Below are 24,386 nucleotides of genomic sequence, written 5' to 3'. Positions count from 1 at the left end.
AGAAATCGTGAAGTGTGATTTGGGCGGTGGAGATTTCTGCTAGAGGGTGAGTGGCAAGTTTGGCCAGACTCTTGCTGGAGTCGATGCTCGTGGAACACTCCGACTGGAGATGGAGCGGGGAGTGACAGCGCTCTATATAAATATATATCTATAAACGAAAATCCATAGATATACATATATAATGAGTTTCAGTGGCCTGGGGGGGGCAGTGACTGACCCCTGCGGGGGTCGGCGCCCGGGGAACAGGGCAAGCTGGCCTACTCTAGCAGGAGTCTGGGAAAGGGGATTTGGACAGTGAAGACTCCTGTTAGAGGGTGACGGGATAAGTTAGGTGCTCGAGGAACACTCCGTTAGGAGATGGAGCGGGGGAGTGACAGCGCTATTATAAATATATATCTATGTACAGGTGTATATAGATATATATATATAAATAAAGATTGCTAAGGCCTGGAAGGGACGGTGAGACGACCCCTGCGGGGGTCGTAGCTCGGGGTAACACTTCTGCGGAAGTCAGAGCTTTAGGGGGGGCGGGGTCCGGCAGGAGTCGGGAAATGGGAGGGGGCTGTGAAGACTCCAGCGGAAACGGCCCGGGTGGCGGGGTGACGGGGGGCTTGGATGAAACTCCAATTACCTATGTGGCTGGGGGAGGAAACTGAGTGTTACTCAGGCTAGAAGGAAGAAAAAGAAGAAGGTGGCTGGGTCACACCCTCGCCCTTGAGTGGATGTGAGATTATGGCTGACAAGAGCCATCTGGGCTTCTTTGGGGGGCCAGTGGCTAGGACGCATGTCTTGAAGGCATCAGGTGACCACCTTTCTAGGATCTGGATTTGTTGCTGCCCTTTGTACTTCTGTGATGGCTGCTCATATTCTGAAACATAGTATAGAGGAATAAGAGAAGTAATTCAACACCTTTAATACTTTTCCCACACATTTAAAGACCTTATCACCATTTTCAATCAAAAAAGCTGGCGAGATTTATCTTACGGAATATTTACTAAATATTAAAATGTAACAAATGAATCCAACTAAACATTCGAATACAGACACATGTATATTAAAATCTTGCCGATTCGACAGGTTGTCACCTATAGAGCTGCAGACTGATAGTGTTGCAGTAAACAAGCGGCAAGCTGTCAAACCTTAGTAGAATTTTACTGATTACGTAACTACCTAGTATCCTGATATTCACGGCTTGAATACAGTCAAACTTTAGCATACGATGATACCTTGTTCAACAATAATGTATTACCTTGTAAAGGAATCTAAGACTTTCTAATACTTTAAGCCCTCAAACTCCTCTATATTGACTTATCAGCCCCCAACACTTTCTGATACTCCGGAGACACCCTGTGTAAGAGTGACTGAGAGTTGATCTGGGGGATACCTGTGGAGCAAAGAACTGCTATAAGCATCTCTTAAATCAGAATCGTGTGACAGGGCGATTGTGTCATCTATAAATGGGAAGAAGAGGGGGGGGGTGCAGAAGGAGAATGAGGCTCGGCGGAGCGACTCTGCTATAGCGGAAGTACAAATGATAGTCAGCATTGGAGCGTTATGAGTGCTAAATATTGTCAATAGTGATATGAAGAGTAAATGGGGGGGGGGGATATGTGAATATGGTATCAAGGGTGTGGGCTGTATAGGCAGAAAGTATCTTTGCGAAGAGTGTAAATGCATTAGGAATGGATGAAGAGTGTGATGGGTTGAATGAGGGCAGTTTCAGGAGCTGGCAGTCTTGAACTCTAAAATGGAAAATAAGAGAGAATTAGAAATGAAATCTTAGCAACATGGCACATGTACAGCAGACATGATTAATTGTATTGGCTGATATTCGTGGGAGGAGTCTTCATAAGCGTATGGATGATTGTGAATGGAAGCGCCTTTGTTAATGCATGTTCCAATACTTAATGTCACAATGTGCTAGGGTTGTAGAAGTGGGCATTTGTCCTCCTGCAGGGTGGTAATTAGAAGGAGAACTGAGCGTATGGGGCGTTTCTATGCTGGAAGTCCAGGAAACCTCTTGGAGAGCTGGTGAGATGATGATGGAGTGGAGTTTAAACCCCTTACTGATATAGAAGTTTTTAAAACTCAAATGTATTTAACACAAAGTATAAGTATGAAAGCTACTCCATGGCCAGAAATGTCCTCCTCTTGTTTGTTGCAGTCGAGCAGGAAATTGTTTTCTTACTGTCATTATAAACTGACTGACATTCAGGTGTATTGATATGAGAGTCACAATTGGCGTGATACAAAAGGGTTACTGCTTGATGTGTAGGTTGTCTATCACTTGCTGGGTAATACTCATTTCAGAATTTTATTTACTTTTTTTTTTTTATATATATATATATATATAATTATTAATAAAATGTAAATATATCAACTGCCTACATCAAACTTAAAAAAACGATGTTGCCACTTAATAGGAACTGTGTGAATGTAATGTTTATCATGGCTTTACTCCATCCATGATAAGTAACATGTCTATAATCTCAACATGATTATTTGGCCGGAATCAAAGTCTCTGCACGCAGTCCATTCATGAATTTGTCGGGAGAGAAGGCGGGACCGTCTCCAATTTTGGAAAGCTCATTGGATGGTGATACTTCCTCTTTAAGCTATTGGCTCCTTGGAGTCACGGTCAAGAGTTCAGAGTGCAAAGGCCGGCGGCCATTTTGTAGATCAGATCGCTACAATGTTTATGCGTGAAAGTATGGCTCCACTCTCACCAGCAGCTGGTTTGGATATCAGTGCACCTTTTCAAGGATGTATATCGACGAATGAAGGTGTTATGGAATAATGTTTATGGATTAGATTGCCTGGTCATTTGCCTTCGAACTACTTCAGCTATCAGAATGTTATGGATCTGCTGACCAGCGGGAGGCTGAGAGGTGAGTTCTTCATTTAAAGCGTTCTATTCACGCTGATCTCGCCAGACTTCCCTTTAAAGCATGCACGTTACCGAAAGTGGACCGTTAACGTTAGGTGATCTGTGAGTTCGGCTTCTCTCCGGTGGCTTGAATCGCCGGCGTCATAAGTTTAGACGAAGTTGTGGCTTGTGTAGTGAAGGGCAGATGAAGTAGAAGATGGAAGAGTTGATATGCCGGCTTCTTGCGGGGATTCTGGCTCGATTGCTGGCGAGGCAGCTGCTGGAGTTTAGGGGAGAGCGGGGTTCTGGTTGGAGAAGTTGTTGTTGTTGTTGTTGTTGTTGTTGATTGTTTGTTCTTCCATGCCAGAAGGTTGAATGATGCTGAAGCGTAGTTTAAATGCTGGAGCGTTTGTAGCGGGAAGCATTCTTCCAAAATGAAGATAGTGCAATGGGGAGAAAGTGATCCGTTTATACTAAGCTAGGATCATTCTGATTGGATTATTACTGATTACGGATGAGTGGCCAGCGGTGCACAATCATATCACGTGCTCCTCTCGAAATTAGTTTATGAAACTTCACTTACAAAAAATGATAGCAAATTAAGAAAAGATTTTCGTCAGTTTGACAGCACACGTGCTGAAAATCTCTACAATGCATACACATTACGCTCTGCATTTTCTCACAACATTTGCAAAAACATCGGAACACAACGGAAATGTTTCAAGGGGACCATAAAACATGACGGACGCCGCTGTGCCATGACTGAAGTTGTAGGTGATCTTTGGAAGATGAGTTTTTTGTTTGTTTATTTTAACATCCGGGTTCCCTTGTCTTTTGTATTTTATTAGTCTAAAAACCATGGCTGCGTCCGAAACCGCCTACTACTCAGTAGGTACTGCATTTGAATTTAAACGTATTTCTCGGCCGTTAGAAAAGTACGTTCTATACAGTATGAATGTGAAAAGTGTGAATGGAATTCGGACGTACTACATCCGCCATTTTGTCATGGTCAGGTGACCTATCTGCGTCAATAGACCTTTTTCACAGCGGAATTGAACACCGGAAGCGCCCTTCGAAGCAGTGTATCGATATTTCCGGGTTCGCTAGGAGTCGCAGAGACATGACAGCCTCGGGACAGCGGATGACTTTCTCACGGTCAACTTTGCCATAATTTGGACAGGAAGATATTGTTCGGTGAATGTGTAAAACTGCCTTAATAAAACAGCATTTAAAAGATGATACCGATTTGCAGAGTTTGTGCAGAAAACGTGTCTTACACAGCGTTTGCAACGTCAGGTTCCAGTAAAGTGCACAACCAACAGCATAAAATCTGCTCATTCAAGCCATTCGTAAACCAGATTAACCTTGCTATTTAACATCCAGCAGGATGACTTTTATGTCAGTAGTCCCGTCTGTAAACTGTGCTAACCGCTTCCTTCCTTTTTATTCAGAGTCAGATATAGTGAATGGCGAGTTGCTATCGGTTAATGCATTACAGGTTGTTTAATGCTCGTGAGGTTTTCTCAAGTCTGGAAACACGTTAGCTCTTACTTTTTTATTATTGATTTAAAGAACAGCAAATAACATTTTACAATACAAAAATGTACATACCAGGGGGTAATTATAAATAAAATACAAATATACAAAATGTAATATAACATATGTAATAATAAAATACATGGTAGAGTTCACACATTTTAAAGTGGGTCGAGTTGATACTGGTATTGTACAAGCATATTTCAGTCATCAATACCTTAAAATCTGGTTTCATATTAGTAAATTTACATTTTGAATGTACAATTTTGTTAACAACATAAGCAAATTAAATAAATAAAACTATTTTCCTCAAGATTAGGATAATCAAGTAAAGCCCAAATGTACATATATCCATAATGAAAGAGGTTTTGAACACAAAAGAATCGTTATTAATACATTTTGCAGCTTACCCCATAAGCTGACTATGTACAATGCCAAAATAAGTGTAAAACTGTCTCCTCATATTCGTTACAAAAATACAATTTACATCAATCCCACTTTTAAATTTTTGCAAACAATGTTTTGCTGGATAAAACTTGTGGATGAGTTAATAGGACATTTCTTTATTTCTATTTCTAACATGATATTTCTGTGGTAACAGCCAGACTTTTCTTCAATTCACCCTTTAATAAAGACATATAATAAAATTGAATATAAGGTACAGTAATGATTTCTTTTTGGAAAAGAGTATGAATAGCTCTATCATTACTCTTGGTATTTAGTAAAACAAAATTTGCCGACATAAGATTTAGTAATATGAAAAGACGATGCATCAGAAGGATGGTCTTATTAATACCTCTAAATAACATGAATGAATACCATCTCTGCAGGAATTGAACCAATAACAGTTGAAAACTTGCTGGGTTATTGAGATTTTGTAATAAAGGAGTTAATTGTAAGAAAAGTATACCATCTTTATTATATAACTGACTAAACAAATAATTTTGCTGTCAAACCAATTAAAAAAAAGAGATTTGCATTTGTATGAACTGTCTATTCCAAAATAAGCATGATAAATCATGCCTTATAGATTAATGACCATGATGAGCACTTGTTTGTGGAAGGCAGATAGCTTAACTGGAGTTTTGTCTATATTATAATTACTCATCAAAATAAACCATAGACCATCAGTTTTTAATGAAACAATAATCTCCGCTTTGAAATGCATACAGCATAAGAATGTACTCCCGCATATAACTTGAAACGGCATTCAACCCCCTTTAATATTGTCATCCATGATTTTCCCTGTCCTTCGTCTTTCGGGAGATCGTGGTCATTAAAGTAAGAGTGTCGTTTTTGAGTTGGAGCAGCTGGGAACGCAGCAATCACTGCGCTGAGATGACCCTGCCATTCTTTCTTGCTCCGTCGCATTGAAACCGGATGTTGTGGTACACTGCTTCGCTTACCGGAACCAGGAAGTGTGAAAAAGGCCTATTGCAGCGCTTTACTCCCATTCATAAATTCGCTCGCGGGGCATCATGGGATAGCGCAGCATGCATGGGATGCGCACTCTAGAATCTCGCCGGAAGTAGTAAGTCATCCGGGTACTTCTCGCATACTGATTTTCGAATTCTATGAATTCGGACGTACTACTCGTCTTGCATACTGATTTTAGCGTACTATATAGTATGGAAGTATGCGGTTTCGGACGCAGCCCATAACATAAATAGCTAAGTCCGTCACATTTTATGGTCCCCTTAAAACATTTCCATTGTGTTCTGTGCTATTTGAAAGTGTGGTGAGAAAATGCAGCACGTTTTATTAATTTGATTATTACATTATTGATGATTATTAGATCTTTAATTAATTTGCTGGCATTTTTAGTAATTGCACGTGTTATCTTAAATTCCAGCATGTTAAGTTCTCTCAGCCACTGTCAATTTCTAATAACTGATTTCTTGTATTTTTGCCATGATGACAGCACATAATATTTATTAGATATTTTTTCAAGATTTTAGTATTCAGCTTAAAGTGCAATTTAAAGGCGTAATTAGGCAAATTATTGTAGAATGATGGTTTGTTCCGTAGACAATCTGGAAAAAATACTGCTTAAGGGCCGATCAAAGCGATAGTGCTTTTCCGTTTCAAAAACACAAGGAGCAGCATACTTATTTGTTGACCAAAAAAAAGCACTTTTATGTCGTTAGGCAATGACTGAATCAGCTGCGTAATGTGCGCGAGTGTTACCGTTAATATTAATATAATTAAAAAATGTAATAATATTGTGATATTCAAGACTTGTGATTCATACAACCCTGCATAACTCAAAACAGCAACCACAAGTCTCTCTCCAACTTCAAAAGTCTGTGTATTTGTCTTGACAACACAAACACTGCAGGCACCTCAACAGAAACCCTGTTTTTATTTGATTGGAGAATGAAAAGACGCGACTGACATAACGAAAATTTTCAGCTCAGAGTTGACTTTTTTCAACTGCGAGCACACGGTGCACAACAGCAAAAATGTGAAGCGCAGCAGGCATTTAAAACATGAGGTGTGCAAGCCGCATAAGCAGTGTGCATAATGCTTGCGGTCGTTAGTAAATCGTTCAAAAAAGGCATGTTCGAAGTGATCGCGCCCTAAGTAGGCAAAAAACATTGACCTTAAAATGATAAAAAAAAAAAATTTAACTTCTTTTATTCTAGCCAAACTAAAACAAATAAAACTTTCTCAAATAAGAAAAAGTATTATAGAAAAACCTAAATGAAAAAGAAAAGAAATTCACAGGAGAGCTAATCATTTTAACTTCAACTGTAATTGAGAATCATGTGAATGAAGAGAAATCTAAACCCTGCTTTTTAAAATTTGAATCGAAATTTGAAATTTAATCAGAAATAGGACTACATCGTCGTGACACTTTGCATGATCTTTCAGTAGTTCGAATTCTAACGAGAACCTGCAACGTGCACCAACATTTAGCCTTTTCTCCAGCTATCCTCACAAGTCGCATTGACCTGTTTTATTCATGACGACCATCGAATCCAGTTCTTCAATACAATCCCTAATCCCCACTCCATTATTCAAATGTCTTCCGCACAAGGATCGTCAGCAATCCACCATTGAAATGCTAATGCGCTGTTATGTATCTTCTGCGGACTTCTTGGAAGCGCAGTGAAATGGAGCTTTGAGGTGAATATGTTTCTCAGCGTGTTCTCAGAGACGTCAGTCGTGTCCTTGCGCTGTTTTTCTCTCCTCTGACAATGGGCTGCTGCATTCACCCTGATCTTAAGCCTCATCCTGCCTCACAACAGAGCTAATGATTTATATTTTGTGATGTGTCCCATTTCCTTTGATGGCGGTGTTGGTGGAGATTGCTCTAAAAGCACTAAAAGTCAGCGGGCTTTAGCTTGTTATTGGGGGAGTGTGTGAGAGGATTTCTGACACCGTGTACTGGTGTGACCTGACATGATGGATCCCGAAAGGAAGAAAGTGTACAGTACGTCCGTGTTTGAGACAAAATTACTCGTTATCGTCATCGGGAAAAGCGTTGTAATGAGTAATGCTGAAATTCGATTATGAGCTACCAAAGTTGAGTGTCATGACGGAAAAATGTTCAGCTGGCTGTCTAATTTTCTTCTTTTTCTTTCCTTCCTTTTTTCTTTCTTTTATTGAACGTTTTCTTCATGGAAAGGTATATCTTTATACCTGTTTAGTTATTTAAATTACATAAATGAAAGATTAACCAAATATAATTTGCTTTATTTTTTGTTTTTAATTTTTTATTTTTTTGTTTCTGTTTTTGTAAATATACATAATAAATATATAAAAAATATTATTGTTTAATTTAAGTAATATGTTTTTATGTAATAAATATTTAGAAAATTTAAAAATATATATTTTTATTTTTGGATAACATCTTATCTACTTTGAATTTTGATTACATCTAACAATTAATAAAAACATAGTCAATTAAATTCATTCTGGACTGGTTAGCATTGTTTATTTTCACAGTAACTATGCTAAAATTATGATTTTAAAGGTGCAGTATGTAAATTTAACTCCTGGTGGTTGACCTAGGTATTGCATTCCTGGATCAAAACACACGCAAGAGCAGGTTGCCAGATTGACGACACCAACAACAGTGTGCCAGACTGTCGAGCCAAAAGGCTAATTCGAATCGTGTTCTAAATAAAAGTAACAGCTCGCAAGAGAAAGACTATTCTCCATATCGAAAGAAGTTTTTGAAATTTATATATAGGAAACGTTTTTTTTTTTTTTTTTTTTTGCAGCTGAACAATAGAAAACTGACAATGATCACCTCAGGTACACCTCATGGGCTTTATTCAGTGTTAAATGCTAATGTGAGTTTGAATGCCATTGCATGACATTGATTGCCATACTTCTGAAAGCAGCAGCAGATAGCTTACCTCAGATTTTAAAATTGAAATTGAACTTTAGAACACATATCAGTGATTAGGCATGTACATTTAAGAATGTTAAAGAGGTTTAATATGTATTATTACAGGGCTTGACATTAACAATGTGGGTAGATTTCAGCTGTGGTGGGTTAGACAAACACTCCTACTAGCCACTTTAGCTGGTTGAAAATAATTTTTATACTGTACTTTTCCTAAAAGCAGGGTTCTACAAAAGAGATATGCATACAAATGTGATTTTAGAATCGAGAAGCAGCATGACTGACTAAAAAAGCATTCGCAAAAGCAAAAGAAAGCAGCTTAATACCGAATGAGAGGACATCACTCGCGCGTGCAGGGGATGTGATGCTCGCAACCGTGCCTGAAAACACAACTGCTGTTATCAGTTCTCAGAAATGAACTGGACAAAAAGTGATACTCCAGCAGCTCCTGCTACTTTCATGCGCTTCAGACGTTTTTTTTTTTAATTTCAACCAATCATTGAATAGATTATGTGCCTTACATTAGCTGTGTGCACATGACCATCCTTCTATCCTTCTAACATCCTTCACACATGGTCCGTTTTTCACCTGCTTTCTTTTGCTTACAGTTATTTTGGTTGATATGGTTAAATGATCATTTTTTACAATAACATTGCTTTAACAGGAGATTAACTCCCCATTCATGTGTAGTTTACTGGTGATCTGGAACCTTTAGCCAGGACAGATTACTGTGCATAGGTTTAGATAATATTTTTTTAAATGTCAATTGTTTTTTTTAAGAAAGGTTTTGTTGAATAAAAAGTGCATGCATACAGCTATATTTTGCTTGTTTTGACACATTAACATTTGTGCCTAAGAAATAATTAATTTTATTGGTGTGGTGAGCGATAAATTTGGTAAATCCTTCATTTTAAGCCCTGAAAAGTCATGAAAAATAAAAAACTAATCCCAATGCGACACTATGAATTCACAACCCATTTGCTTCGGCACATTAAGCAAGTTCATACACACAAAAAAGGGAAATGAATGAGGGCTCATGTGGACAACACAAAGTCTAAATCAAGTAATTTTAGCATATCTTTTCCCAACAACAAAAGTGTGGCTAGTGAGAATAGCGAGTGGCTAGTAATGTTGGAAAACTACTAGCCACAGTGGCTGGTGATCAAAAACGTTACCATCAAGCCCTGATTATTTAGATTATAAACCTGACTATTTCGTTGGAGTGCAGTAAGTGCACTATTCTGTGCTTCTGAATGGCTGTATTTAAATTTCGGTTGTGTTTCATCTGGTCCAAATTACTCACTGCGTATCTTATCACATAGCGTGGGGGTCACCAAACTTGTTCCTGGAAGGCCGGTGTCCTGCAGATTTTAGCTCCAACCCTGATAAAACACACCTGAACAAGCTACTCAAGATCTTACTAGGTATACTCGAAACACCTAGGCAGGTGTGTTGAAGCAAGTTGGAGCTAAACCATGCAGGGACCTCGGCCTTCCAGGACCGAGATTTGGTGACCCCTGATGTAGCAAGTTGTAGGACATGATGTTACAATGTAGCCTGCTCACTTATTGTTTATGTTCAGAATGTTTATATAATTTAATATCCACCTCATGTGGAATTCTTCTTGCGTCTCATTTCGAAGGCTGTTACGGTCCACCGGATGTTGCATTTTGGTCACAGACGCATATTTTGAGAGCCTTTCTGAATGAATGAATGAATGAAATATGCTGTTTTCCATCAAGGCAACCTAGAGTGCTGAAATAAGATTGCCTGTGGCAGTGAGCAGGTTAATAGAACCAAAACAAAGACAGCCGTTACGGCACATAACACACATTTTCGAGGCAGAATATCTGACTTCAGCATTGTTTTTCAGATAAACAAGAATTTTCACTTAGCATGTTGCTTAAATATCTGCAAACATATTATAGTATTTTAATGCTTTAGAAGAGTCAAAAACTTGCATACAGCACCTTAATTATTTAAAAAAAATAATGTCAAATTTGTGAACTTCATGAAAAAATAATGACTTTCAAACTGACTCCTTAAACAGTTCTTCTGTTTGTTGTTGGTCAAACAAACAGGAAGTTTGATGCTTAAGCTAACAAACTACACTTTGATAACACCCTAGAGACACAGTGTTCATATTTTAGGGAGATTAACCACACTGAAGACTGTAAATGATGTGAGAGCAAAGTTTAAGTCTAAGCAAAGTATTTAGCTTATGTATTTTACATTGTGTAAACATGTTCCTACCTGAATGTGTGCCTGAGCTGTGCTGTTTGTAGTTAAACAAACAATATGAAGTGATTTTTTTACACACAGACTCTTAACTTAAACTGCCATATCTCACTGCTTACCAAATTATACCCCTGATTATATTACGTTTCATACGAGAGTCTTTTCTTGACCTTGTGTACAGTATAACCTAATCAAACCAACCTAACCGAATTGGAATCAGATCAATTGGGTGCAAATTAACGTCTAAATTATTTGTCTGTATGCTAAAGGCCAAGAGCAGCATCACCGCATGCTTTTCATGTTTTTAATTAAATGTATGTTATTATCAGAAGAGACCTGCTATACAAAATTCTCTTTTACATTTAAGCACAATTAGATGATAAAGAGGTTTAATGCTCACCTGAGATGTCTGGGGGCTTTATTTTACTCTCTTTCTTCACAGTATATTGTAAGTCAACTTGACAGGGCTGTAAAACACATGCAGATGATAAACTTTGATGATGAGGAAGAACTGAAGTAATATGTGAGTGTAACAGACAATAAAACCAAAACACATTTTTGGTCCTGAGAGTATTAGATGCCTTTTATACTACAGTTGGTTTTGGTTTTAAAATGGCGTTCTAGAATGTCCAGACTGGCGTAATTTTTGAGACTTAGAAAATCAATCTACACTATAGCAAAAAACACATTCATGCTCATTGGGGATGTTAATTTTTGTACTAGTTGTGTACTAGTCATATGGGAAGAGTTTATTGGTGATCAAGAGATTAATGGTGGATAGCCACGCCTCTGTTTTCAAAAATTTATATTTCAGTCCATATACAATAAAATAGTTCACTTGTGTTTTCAATTTAATACAGGATCTTTACATTTTCAAAATGGGTAGAAGATGCAGAGTAGTGCAGTTTCCAGCCGTAACTGTAACAAAACCGAAAATGTACAAACGTAAACAGCATCTCAGTCACACACAACTGCTAAGGCTTTACCCTTAATATGAAAAGTGGGTAGGGGAGCGGCAACTCATTTGTGTTTAAAGATATGCATACAAAAACAGCCTGTTTTTGCTTTTCAAAAATAGTCATCTACACAGCACAAGCTCAATGGGAAAATGTGCCCAAGGATACATTTCTCTCAATCAAGAATTCTTTGGGGCATCATATGGCGGCAGTTTTTGAGTAAAACAAATGCTATGGGGTGGTACCACTCACCGTTTACCTCAGTATGGACAGCTTTTTTGGTGTGACTGGTTTGCTTGATGGCTCACTGCGAACAGCAACAGACTTGGGAGGCAGAACAGGGATTAAGTCAGACGAAGGACAGTTTCAGAAACAAGGAAAAACTACCCCCTACCCCAAAAATTTGACTCAACTTGCTACAGAGTTTTTTTTTGTGTTGACTCAACTTAGGTCCAATCTCAGTTCTACCCCTTAAGCCTAGTTCACACTACAGGATTTTAAACATCAGCAGATCGCTGTGCCGTTCACACTACATGACCTGACTTTGTGTCTTTTAATCTCTGTGGTGTTCACACTACGCAACACTCCATGAACGATCCACAAGAGGGGGGTCACACACTACATGATCTGACAACAACTCATTCCCCATCAGTTCATTCAAGCTACCAAACCACAGCCAATAAAATTTTGAGGGAGGAGTCGTCAGAAAAAGCTGAACACTATTGGCTGCTTGTGTGCGGATTACATCACTGACAGAGTTTCAAGCTTTGGAGAAAGCATTTAAAAACATCGTCATATCAGCTGATTTATCAGCGCATTATTCACTCATCTGCAAGGTTCGAGTGGATAGATACACAGAGAGTTTTTAATTTTTCTAATTTTATAACTCTTTGAAATAAAACTAACATATTTATAACACCCTGGCGTTTTCTAACTATTAGTGTATTTCTTTCTGACATTGTTATTTTTTTTATTACAAAACAGTAAAGAACTGAGCATTTCTGCCTTAAATTACCATATTGGTTAAAATGACTGCATGCATGTCTAATACTTTTCACTGTGACTTTAAATATGTGTGCATTTTCTTGCCTAGCAATTTTCTGCTAACATAAACAAAACTTTCTGATGGCAAAAACATCAATTTACTTTAGATATCTTTCAAAACAGCATATTATGTGCTGTGAAATAGCTCCTGTTTGAAAGTGAAAATGAAAGCCAAGACCTTTAAGTGTTTTAGTATCTTAACTACATATTTATAGGCTGTGTTACAAAAAAAGATTATATTTTTAGGGTAATGGTGTCATTAAATATGATGCCAGACATTCAAAGCTTAATTTTAATATCTCAATAATAGCTTTGAATGTAAATATGTTGTGACAGTATGGCATTTTATATAAGAACCGTCAGAATGAGCAATATGGTAATTCTAATAGTTACAGAATTCTAGTTCCACTGTTAATATATCCTCCTCTCATGTCTGTGCTAACGCAGAATGAAGCGAGTGCAGCGATGCCCATTCTGACCAATCACAGATGTTTCTGCTGAGCTCCTGAACACACAGGCACGCGGCTCATGCTGATATGCTCTCTCATTGGCTGCAGCTCGTCACTACATCTGACCACACGTGGGGTTGAGTCGGCCGACTGCTCTGGAATATTTAGCATGCTGAATGTTGGATTTCCGTCTGCGAGGTGTCGGCGACGCGTCAGCGAGCCTCGTTGATGCGTTGTTCAGTAGTTCACACATAAAGAGCGGCGAGCGCCGAGCACCCGCAGATTTCTTCCCGATCACAGCCCGATCTGTCGGCGAGCTCGTTAACTTCCAAATCGGGCTCAAATCAGGCTTAAAATCCTTTAGTGTGAACTAGGCATTAGCCTTTCCCCTCCCCCTCGTTTAGCGCTTTCACGCCAAGGTGTAGGGCTGTCTCAATTCTCTTCAGCTTAAAGGCGTAGGGCTAAGGGGAAGGGGTGAATACCCCTTCGAAATAAGTTTTTTCAGAACCACACTGGAAACCAAGGGGTAAGAAAATTTCCCAGAATACACAAGCCACAACGGCAGAATCACTGTACCTGGACGTAAGGAGATCCACAAATTAGTATTTTTTATCACTATTATTAATTTAAACAACAAACTAATTTTAACTGCTTCGTGTTTTACCGTCATACTTAAAAAAAAAAAAACGCTAAAATAAAAACCGCTAAATTTTGCAATCTATAATACATAATTATAACTCCTGTGCATCCAATAACATTCTGACACTTGATGACACTCGAATACCCTGTCAGTAATGTCTAGTGGCTGGGAATTATCTTTTTACAGTGTCTACTATAATGTTATTGTTGTTTTGGTGTTTACATTGATGAATATGGCCACTGTGTTAAATGCACAGTATTACGATCTTATTGCCACATTAGATCGTTACGATAACATAATTTATGCCTTCAGTGATGTTTTGAAGGCAAATACCAATAAATTGCACAACTGGAATAACTACAGCAGTCGCGATCGTCACATCTTATATGAAGCAAGAGATCGCGATGACATACGTGTGCAGGTGCTGCAGTGCTGCCCCAATTCTTAGGGGTACATGTTGAAGCCCTTCCTCTTTACACTTAGTTGTAAGGGCCAAGGGGAAGGGGTAGTGGTACAACAATAGAATTGGGATTGGGACTTAATGTTGAGTTCAGACTGCATGATTTTAGCCCCAATTTTGACTTGCCGACAGGTTTTGATAAAATGGATGAATTCACAGACAAAACAGTGCTCGTTCACGTGATTAACAATCACAAGGAGTGAACTATCAAAGATGCCATCTGTGAGAAATGCAGATGAGTCGATAAATATCTGGAGCTGTCTGTGATTCAGATCATGACATGTGAAATGTGTTTTGATTGAAAATAACATCGGTGATTACCTACAGCCAATAAGAGAGCAGCATCCACTAGTGCGGGTATCAACAGGCCAGCGGGAGGGTGGGGGAGAAGTTAAGGGCTTCTTTTGGTCTATCGAGTGGAGAAACTATGACGTCAATTTGTATGCAAAAACCCGGAAGCGAGTTAGCATTTTAGCAGTTCCGGTTCCCTCGTCCCAAAGTCAATGAGTTTTTTCAATGGGATGTCAGTTAAATCACTTAAATGAAGTTCATGGCTGACACAAACTCAAGATACTTTCACGTTTTATTCTACGACATTTAACACATCATCAGTTACATCACACTCTTGATTTTTTTAAATCGGTTATGCTTCTTTAAATTGACGGTTGCTGTCAAGTTGCTAAATGGGACTACAGGTGGTCTCAGAGACATTATATGTCATGGGGCTAAGCAAAATAAGTAATTTTTCTACCCCACTTAAGGCCCCTTTCTCATTATGTAGTTAATAATAAAATATATATTATGTGACCTTGTGCTGTTTCCATGCCACTTTGTGTTTGGCTGTGGACCGAGACAAAGCTGTCGGCGATTCTTCCTATTGTAAAGTCATGCAGTGTGAAACCCCCTGCCACCGATCTATCCTACAGTGTAAACACAGCAGCAACAGAACGCTACCCAAGATAGTCATGCAGTGGGAAAACCTCTGTGACATGACTACTTTGAAAATCATGCAGTCAGAACTCAGCATAAATCAAGTCAAGTGCAGTACTTGGGTTGAAATTTAAGTCAACTCAAAAAAGCTCTGCAGCAAGTTGCCTTACAATTTTGGGTTGAGGCCCCCAAGACTCTATTTGAGATTGCTAAAAATGTACACAGTGCCCTGTGGATTTATGAAAGCAAAAACTAGAGACAAAGTAGCCCATGATACATACTTCTCAGGTCTCAAAAATGTAGCTCTGGGCACATATTTCCAGTGGGCCTGGGTTGCAACTAGAACATGTTCATAATAATAAATGATCTGTTAGTACTCTAATTAAATGTTTTGAGCTGAAAGATGAGACATATGTTTACTATATTTTATTACATTATTATATTTTGTCCCCTTTAAGTACACACCTTTAATGCTCCTAAACATTCCTGCATTAGTTTTGAAGTTAGGCTCACATTAATCGAATGTAATGTTAACACACTTTTGTTATTTAAATTTATCTTCTACCGCATGAATATGATAAATCTATTGAAAATATATTTGACTGTTTTTCTTTTCTTTAAATGGCTTAACTTGAAGTGCTGTAAAAAATAGGAAAAATGTTTATTTTAAGGTAGTGTATGAAATGTTGCCATATGGCAACAACGTCCAACAGCGGATCTAACTTAGAAATTTCAAATTTAAAACTTTCCTCATAATTAATCATTTTGTTGTTTAAAATGATTTAATTGGTGTTGCAGCGTTATGAGCTTTAACACGGATCTTGTTAATGACACCTAATACATTCTTTCCAACAACTCATATTCCAACAGCTTTCATTCATTCCATTCTGAATATTATTAAAAACAAACGTATTGTATTATCATGTACAGTATATAACATACAGTAAATATAAATATTTCCTCCAGTAAATATTATAACAAATAAATATCAAGTCTAGTATATCCAGATGCTTCCGAACAATGTAGCTACTAGCTAACAATGTTTATATATATTATACTAAATCTTATTCTACACCTGTCTTATCCGCCTCTGAGCTAACTTACCTGAACTTTCTCTATTAAATTGTCCAGTCAGCATCATTCTCATGGTCACTAAAACCCATCTCATCCTCACTTTCATCTGCAGGAAGAGCCAGTTTCGTCCTTTTCTTGTTTCACTTACCATAGAACATGGTGGTGCTCGCTAATACACAGTTCTCTGTATTGATATGTATTGAAAAGTAGTATTGCCATATTGCAAATGCCATTAACACATGACTTATCAACATTATATTACTAGCTTTCATGTTGTTACTGTTAAAACTTAAAAGTTCACAGCTGACCTTGCTAGCAAGCTAACCCATCGCAATATTGCACATTCCACTAGGACAGTGTTGCCATTTGGTAACACACACATTTGATCCGTTTGCAAGAAGCTAACTTGCTAAAAACATTTTTGAACTGTGAATATGTCATCATAACTTACCAGACGTGATGTTTCAGATTTTTTTGTGGATCTGACATAATTTGATCCTTTGTTTTTATTGATTTTTACATTTGCATTCAGCAACTACTCACAATAAACGCCAGTCTGTCACAAATCACGCACCAGAAAAACACAGCACATCATTGGCTCCACTAAGGTCTTCTCTTTCCAACAACAAAAAAATATGTTGGTCTTTAAGAAACAAGGAAATTAACATAAGTATCATGTTGCCATATGGTGACACCGTGCAGTAGAGGGTTAAAGAGCATCACTGACATTTTTCGGTGTATATTTGGAGCATGTATAATATAAATATTAACTTTTCATAACTCTTTTTTTAAATCAATGACCTGCCTATATTTATGGAGCATGTTAAATGTAATTCTTTAGGCTGTACATTTTACATAACCAATATTTGTTTATTTTTGGATTTAGTTTTTATTTCTTTAGTTTTTTTTTTTTTTTTTTTTGCAATCATATAGAAAACGACATTACCATATTAATGTTGATGATACTAAATTAATTAAAATGAACGATAGTAGCAATTTTGGTGGCTTGGCCAATGGCATATTAGTTTTGAGTATGACACCTCATCCTTTGGACTTCAGACTTGTTTTTGGATTTGCTAACAAAACTGCAATCTTAACACAGCATGAGGCCTTGCATTTGAGGGTGAAAATAGACACTGTTTAAATATAAAATAAAAAATGTAAAAGACTAATTATTAACTTGTTTCATGCAGTCTAAAACCACTTTTCTGTTGGCACTTTAGGCTCTATTACCTTGCCTTGCGCTAGTTTCATCCCTCTAGCTAAACACAACAAGAGTTGCTCTTTGTATCTTTGTTTCCATCGGAAATACGGCAAGCATATATGCTCAGCAGAGGTGAGAAACAGACAGCTGGAAACAAGATACCCATCAAAAGTGACAATAATGTTAAATGATGCAAAAAGAGGAAGTTAATAGACTCTAAAATAAACTTATTTTACAAAAATAAAAAGGGTTTATGATACCCACTAGGTTGGTCTCCCTAGAGACACGTCTAAACACACATAAAATCAACTAATATATGTGTCGAGAATAGTGAATTTGTAACTGCTGAACATGATTTAAACACTAATGTTGATTACAGGGAGCCTCAGAGATTCAGAAAATAAACAGAATGTCCACCGAAGATCGGATACATAACTATAATAAGTATGAGTCAGTTGTGGTTATCAGTTCATCATGCGTCATAATGAGTCCAATCCCAGTTTTCTTTGATGTGATCTCATAATAGACCTGAGGGACAAAGAGACGCGTGACTGTAATTAATTTCTGTGAAATGCTAACACTTATTTAATGCACCCATTAAAAGTCAATATTCTCATTTCTTGGAGAACAAATGAGTCTGAAATTAATACGTCATTCATGTTACAAGAGGCCTGAGGAGCTAAGCACTAAAGCTTTTTTGTTTATAGTAATAACTCCTTTTGCAGACCTACTTGGTAACGTTAACTTAAATCAGGATGTATGGCATTAAAATTTATTTATTGTTACATTTTTAAAACCTAATTACGTATTTGTTTAGTTAATTTAAAAAGTACAATTTATTTCAATAATATTAATTTCTGTTTTTATTGAGTCTTTTAATGATCAAATAAACTGTTTTGTTTGCAATTGAATTTGACTAAATTTATTAGATACGATGTTCAATATGTTAAAACAAAGAAAATAGAGGATACATGTAAGAATTATAAAATAAATTCAAAGTAATATCTAAAAATATTACAAATGATATAGGGGAGATTCTACCAGAAACGTACATTTTCACTCCTAAATTGTGACAGGGCCTGACTTTTAAGCTTGTCATCCTCAAAAAAAATAATACAAAAGCAAGCATAAAATCATACAATTCAATGATAGAACGGCTCCTTCATCACTGTCAGCTTCTCCAAATGATGTCACTGCCTCAAAGGTGCATCCCATGCATTTTATGTTAAACTTTATGCAGATGTGACAGGACTGACCGAAACATGGGGACAATTGTAAATTTATTTGTATCATATATTTGTGTTTATGTGTAGAATTTATTTATAATTTTTTATATTTTTTTATCAATTGATGTGAAGGATAACAACATAAACTTGACATTTTTTTTTACGTTTTTTTCCTAAATAGCAGTATTTAGCATTACAACTCTATTTACTGTAAGTTTTAGGTTCAATTAGGCTGAGGACCAGGACAATGACAGTGTTTGTAAATTTGTAAAGTGTTTTATAACAAACTGAAATCTGAGAAACAAATGATTGACATATTTCTTTACAGAACAGTTCATTTGGGAAATTTTTGGAATGAAATACCATTTAATTCACTGTATTTATGTTTTTATTTCAGGGACAGATAATGTAGGTTTCTGATAGATCAATGGGTTCATTCTACGTTATACTTACAATGCTCTGCAAACCAAACACTAATAACATTGTAATTCAGCTATGAAAAGATTCGTATTTCAGCTATGAAAACGTTCTCAAAAATAAACATTAAAAGAAAGTTCTAGAAACTAAAACTTAACATTCTTAGAGCAATTTCTTCTTACATTCTTTCGTGTGTAAAAAAGGTGCCTAAAAAAAAAGATGCCTAAATCCTGGCCAAGCTTCAACACAATCATGAGTGAACATGGCGGGTTTTTTATATCTCATCTGGATGCAGCAACTTTTTGGACTAACAGACGTTTGAACATACCTGAGTGACAGAAACCGTTTCCATAGCCAGTCACAAGGGGGCGAAGATTTTGCTTCGCTTTTCAGTACTCGACACGCATACTTTGACTAATAGTAGATGTAAGTATCCCAGAGCGTATTAGACCAAACTTGGGTAACTAAAAATATGCCTTTAAGTTTTGCTTGAGAGTTCCTGTCAACAAAATCATCAAACGCCATATTAGTTACCTCAAAGGTCGCGCGTTTGTTTATGTTTATGTACGGAGAATATGTTTGACAGCGAACGTCGCGTTGTAACCATAGCAACAGTAATCTTTTCAACTTCTGTTGTTGAAACTGGTGATTCGTGTTTGTCCATTAGCAGTAACACGGATAACAGAAATGCAACCGCAGCCGGAACTGAATGAAGAGGTTAGTTGCTTGATTTAGTTATTGTTTTGGTGAAGATTAAAACCCTGTTCGTCAGCTCAGGTAACCTTTGGAACAGCACAATACTCCGGCGCTTTCATTTTGAACTGCTGCAGGCCTGTAGCCAGGGTAGTCGGGTGGTTCGGAAGACCCACCCCTCCCTGAAAAAGCCCAGAATCTGTCTCATATACATGAGCTCATTGGTACTATTTTGACAGCTATGTTATCATAGTTAAAATCACTCATGGAAAAAGGCTTTAGGACCAAGTGGAATCCTCTGTTTGCTGTCACTTCGGCGGAACTTCAGCTAATCACTTTTGACCAATGCTAACAAATATTTTAATTTTACAATCTGACTTTCGCTGCTGTATTGTTTTTAAATAAAGAAAACATTTTACAAGTGACTATTATTCAAGAATTTGGACCTTATTCTTGAAACAAAAAATGACCATGAAGCACAAAAAGCAGACCATGTTAAATTTAATTTAAATACTACTTTGGCTATTGTTGTTATCCATGAATTTTCAAATGTGCTTTTTTTAATGAGAGAGCATAGAAAAATCGCTCTTCATTATTATTATTATTATTATTATTATTATTATTATTATTATTATGTTTTCATAATTTTTTAAATTCAAAATGAATAAAGTCGAATGTGCTGGTCAGTTTGTTATTTGCCTAATAAAGGACAATGGGCCACAGTTTTTAATTTAAAAAATAAGTATTTTTATATTTTTTTTATTCTAAATCTTCTGGAAATAATTTTGGTACATCAAAAAGTGTGGTTATAATGACCATCTGACAAGCTAATCCAGCTAAAAATTGTGCTTAAAATATCACCTCTTTCTCCAGGCTGGCTATGGCCCTTAACTGAATGTTGATTGATTCTGACAAACATTTTAGTTATATACCAGTTTATTATTTACATATCTCAAAAATCACAAACATTTCCTTAAGCTAACATTACTGACTTAAGCTAACGTTAATTATTTAAACTGAACAATGTGGCACATTTTGAAAATGTTCAGATTAATCGTTGTTTAGCTCATAACATTTTTTTAAAAATGGTCTAAATCCTAAAGTTACTGAAACCACGTTTCTCCTAGTTTATTAAGAAAAACTCAAGACTCTTTGAGCTCTTTAAGGCTAGAGAGTTTAAGGACGTTTAAGGAATAAAATGAAGGGAAAAGAAATAACATCAGTAATAAGTACAGTGAGTTGTATTAGCAACATTTTAAAGTTGTAGAACAAACAAATCTAAAAAGCCTAAGGTTTGAATTGTAGTGCAAATAGAGATATACACAAGTTAACATACATTTGAGAAGCAAACTGTTTTGTTTGCTGTGAAATTTATGATAATTAAGTACGTTTGTGGTGGGAAAACAACAAATATCTGCCAATGGGTTCAGAAAATAAGGCAAAACTAGTTTTAAAATGTTAATCTGTTTATTTATTTGGCATTAACATCACATTTATGCTAGAAAAAAAATCCATATGCATTTGTATAATTGTCATAGCAGACTTGCTAATTTTCAGCATCTGTTCAAGGGAGGATAGGCCTATACAGTATAACGTTATTAATATTAAATTCTTCTTGTTTTAACCCTACCCATAATTTTGTCGTACTTTTAAGAAACAAGACTTCATATTGTTATTTTGCATCCCATTTATCTCGGTTTAGATAATTGCATTGGAAAAGACTAAGCTACTGAGAAAGTACAGAGATGTTGTCGTTATTAAATTTAGGACTTTCTGAACTCCTGTGAAACTGAGCAAGAAATGGAATGATATTGAAATGTTTGTATCATAGGTCTTTGAAACATCTTCTACCATGAAAGTGGTAAAGCTGGAGAAATCCGCTCACTCTCGAGCTGTTTTCAGATTACTCATTAGTATGCATGGGACACCAAAACCAGATTTAAACCTTGCGGATGACTACAGGTAAGCTTCTTGTTCTTCAGGAAACATACTGTAAAGCTGAACTGCCTGTAAATGACATACACACTTATATTATCTGATTTGATTCAAAGAAAGACAATGAATAGTTTGCACTCTGCTCCATCTCTTCAAGGACTTCGTCACCAATAGCTTCCATCGTCCATCCAATCTGTGAGGGACATCATCAGGAAGAAAACACTCAACAACACGGCTCTGGGGGAACTGAGAAGCAGATGAATGACACTGTCACGCAGACTCCAATCAAACGCACAGAAACTGACAATAAGCAATCTGAGAGTGCTTTCCATCAGCAAAGCCTTTTGAGAAGAGCCATCGGGATTCTTCTCATCTTCTTCTTCATTTTTGGAGTAATTGTTTTTTTCATGGTCACCAATCAGTATTGCTTGAGTGACTTTGTAAAACTGTGCTGTGTTAAAAGGCACAATCCGCCCGTATGAACATATGAACACAGTTTGCATTCAGAACACAATAAAGCATGACAAAATGTGGTTTGAAAAAGTGTTTATTGTCTTCTGATTTTTTTTTTGGAATTTGGTAAAATGTCAATAAGCATGGATCCATAAAAACAAAGGATGGTCTTGAAATACGTGACTGGAGAAGGCGCAAAGGTTTTTGCAATTACCAACGGCATTAACCTCTTCACCTCTGCTAGATGAGGTTATAAGTAGCAAAAAAAAAAAAGAAGAAACAGCTGTTTGTTAAAGGATATATATATATATATATATATATATATATATATATATATATATATATATATATATATATATATATATATATATATATATATGTGTGTGTGTGTGTGTGTGTGTGTGTGTGTGTATGTATGTATATATATATATATATATATATATGTGTGTGTGTGTGTATATTATATATATATATATATATATATATATATATATATATATATATATATATATATATATATATATATATATATATATTAGGGGTGTCACGATTTCGATTAAAAATCGAAAAATTTATGCTCAATTTCGATTATCGAATTAAAAAATAGAATCGTCGATGCTGCCACACCCCCATGTCACGTTAGCTTGGCTTGCCAAGCGGGAAAAAAACATGCTTGTTGAAGTGCTTGTTAAACTGCAGAAGCAGGAGACCCGTCGACAGAACTTAAACCCTCTCCTCTTTCAATGAAGTTGCCGGTGTGTAAGCATTTTGGATTTCCAGTGAGTTATGTTGACAACGTTCGTGTTGTCGACAAAAAAAAACACAGTTTTGCAAGCTCTGCTATGTATGTATTAGGGTTCGTCCGATAGACAACACCAGCATCGCGATCCTCCGCCCACCCCCGTTGCAAATCCGCTCGCGAAAAGTACACACTCAGGCCCTGTTTACACTGTCTTTGTTTTTAACTGACTTTTTAGAAAGACAACGATTTGACATCCACAGTGGCGTGTAGCATTTTTAACGATTATGAAAAATTATTAATCGAGATAAACGATTATTGCATCATATACCGCCCTTTTCCAGTTGTACATGTGTTGCTCTTTAAAGCGTGAAAGACAGCATGCTTCTGTGTGTGTGCGCGGCGTGCACACGCAGTCAGAAGCATGCGTTCAGCATTCGGTCTCATTCACACACTGATCAGAGCGCACACATCTCATCTTAATGTGAACGCTTTAATGGTCAAATAGGTGTCAAATTGTGGTGTTTAGTGATTATTCATATTAACCCTCATTTGTGTAATAAACAAACGAGTTGAGAATCAAAAGACACGTGAAAAAGAAATCATTAAAGTGACAGCGTGCAATTCCTGCTGCCGCCTGTGTTTATCATTAATCAAACAAAACTTGAAAATCCCTCACTGCTCTGGGCTTTTGTAGCTAGTGTTTTTCTGACAGTGAAGATGCTTAAAGCACAGTTTGTTTCATATTTTTATTCTATTGTATTTAATTCTCTTTCCTTTGCAGGGTGGAAAATAACATATGCAGTTGACGTCAGAATTATTAGCCCTCCTGAATATTAGCAACCCTTTTTCCTTCCCAATTTCTGTTTAATGAAAAGAAGATTTCTGAACATAATAGTTTTAATAACTCATTTCTAATAACGGATTTATTTTATCTCTTCTATGATGACAGTACATAATATTTTACTAGATATTTTTCAAAATACAAGCATTCAAATTTAAAGTGCGATTCAAAGGCTTAATTAGGGTAATTAGGCAGTTCATTGTATAACAGTAGTTTCTTCTGCAGACAATCAAAAAATATTTTGCTTAACGGGGCTAATAATATTGACCTTAAAATTGGTTTCAAAATATTTAAACCTGCTTTTATTCTAGCCAAAATAAAACAA

General features: G+C 36.6%; 1 protein-coding gene and 3 long non-coding RNA genes across 4 annotated transcripts in view; 2 read left to right on the top strand and 2 right to left on the bottom strand.

Annotated features, from left to right (window-relative positions):
* LOC147830807 (uncharacterized) overlaps positions 1-7,086 on the top strand; it is a 9,231-nt gene extending 2,145 nt beyond the window's left edge. The window contains exons 2-3 of the long non-coding RNA XR_015526235.1: positions 3,759-3,892; positions 5,832-7,086. This is a non-coding gene — a long non-coding RNA (uncharacterized LOC147830807). The remainder of the gene's footprint in view (positions 1-3,758; positions 3,893-5,831) is intronic.
* LOC141380904 (uncharacterized) overlaps positions 1-16,416 on the bottom strand; it is a 22,017-nt gene extending 5,601 nt beyond the window's left edge. Inside the window, exons 1-3 of the long non-coding RNA XR_015526225.1 lie at positions 15,303-16,416; positions 12,206-14,164; positions 11,398-11,464 (exon numbers count right to left, since the gene is read on the bottom strand). This is a non-coding gene — a long non-coding RNA (uncharacterized LOC141380904). The remainder of the gene's footprint in view (positions 1-11,397; positions 11,465-12,205; positions 14,165-15,302) is intronic.
* A 1,761-nt stretch (positions 16,417-18,177) lies between these two features.
* LOC147830806 (uncharacterized) lies at positions 18,178-20,092 on the bottom strand. Its single transcript, XR_015526226.1, has 2 exons — positions 19,726-20,092; positions 18,178-18,282 (listed from the first exon to the last, which is right to left on the bottom strand). It is a non-coding gene; the product is annotated as an uncharacterized LOC147830806 (long non-coding RNA).
* si:ch211-107e6.5 lies at positions 19,982-22,569 on the top strand. Its single transcript, XM_087311911.1, has 3 exons — positions 19,982-20,114; positions 21,922-22,052; positions 22,183-22,569. Exons 1-3 carry the CDS (start codon positions 20,085-20,087, stop codon positions 22,505-22,507), a joined length of 486 nt encoding a protein of 161 aa, XP_087168037.1. The 5' UTR covers positions 19,982-20,084; the 3' UTR covers positions 22,508-22,569.
* Positions 22,570-24,386: the final 1,817 nt, after the last annotated feature.

Source organism: Danio rerio, chromosome 25 (assembly GCF_052040795.2).
Source record: "Danio rerio strain M-AB ecotype USA chromosome 25, GRCz13ab, whole genome shotgun sequence".
Classification (NCBI taxonomy): domain Eukaryota; kingdom Metazoa; phylum Chordata; class Actinopteri; order Cypriniformes; family Danionidae; genus Danio; species Danio rerio.
This window is presented reverse-complemented; position numbering and strand designations above follow the sequence as displayed.

What these genes read in the sequence shown, in the direction of transcription:
- si:ch211-107e6.5 (XM_087311911.1), top strand. Translation starts at nt 20,085, where the DNA reads ATGCAACCGCAGCCGGAACTGAATGAAGAG. An exon ending in AGCCGGAACTGAATGAAGAG is followed by an intron (nt 20,115 to 21,921) that starts GTTAGTTGCTTG and finishes TTTGTATCATAG; the next exon opens with GTCTTTGAAACATCTTCTAC. An exon ending in AACCTTGCGGATGACTACAG is followed by an intron (nt 22,053 to 22,182) that starts GTAAGCTTCTTG and finishes CATCTCTTCAAG; the next exon opens with GACTTCGTCACCAATAGCTT.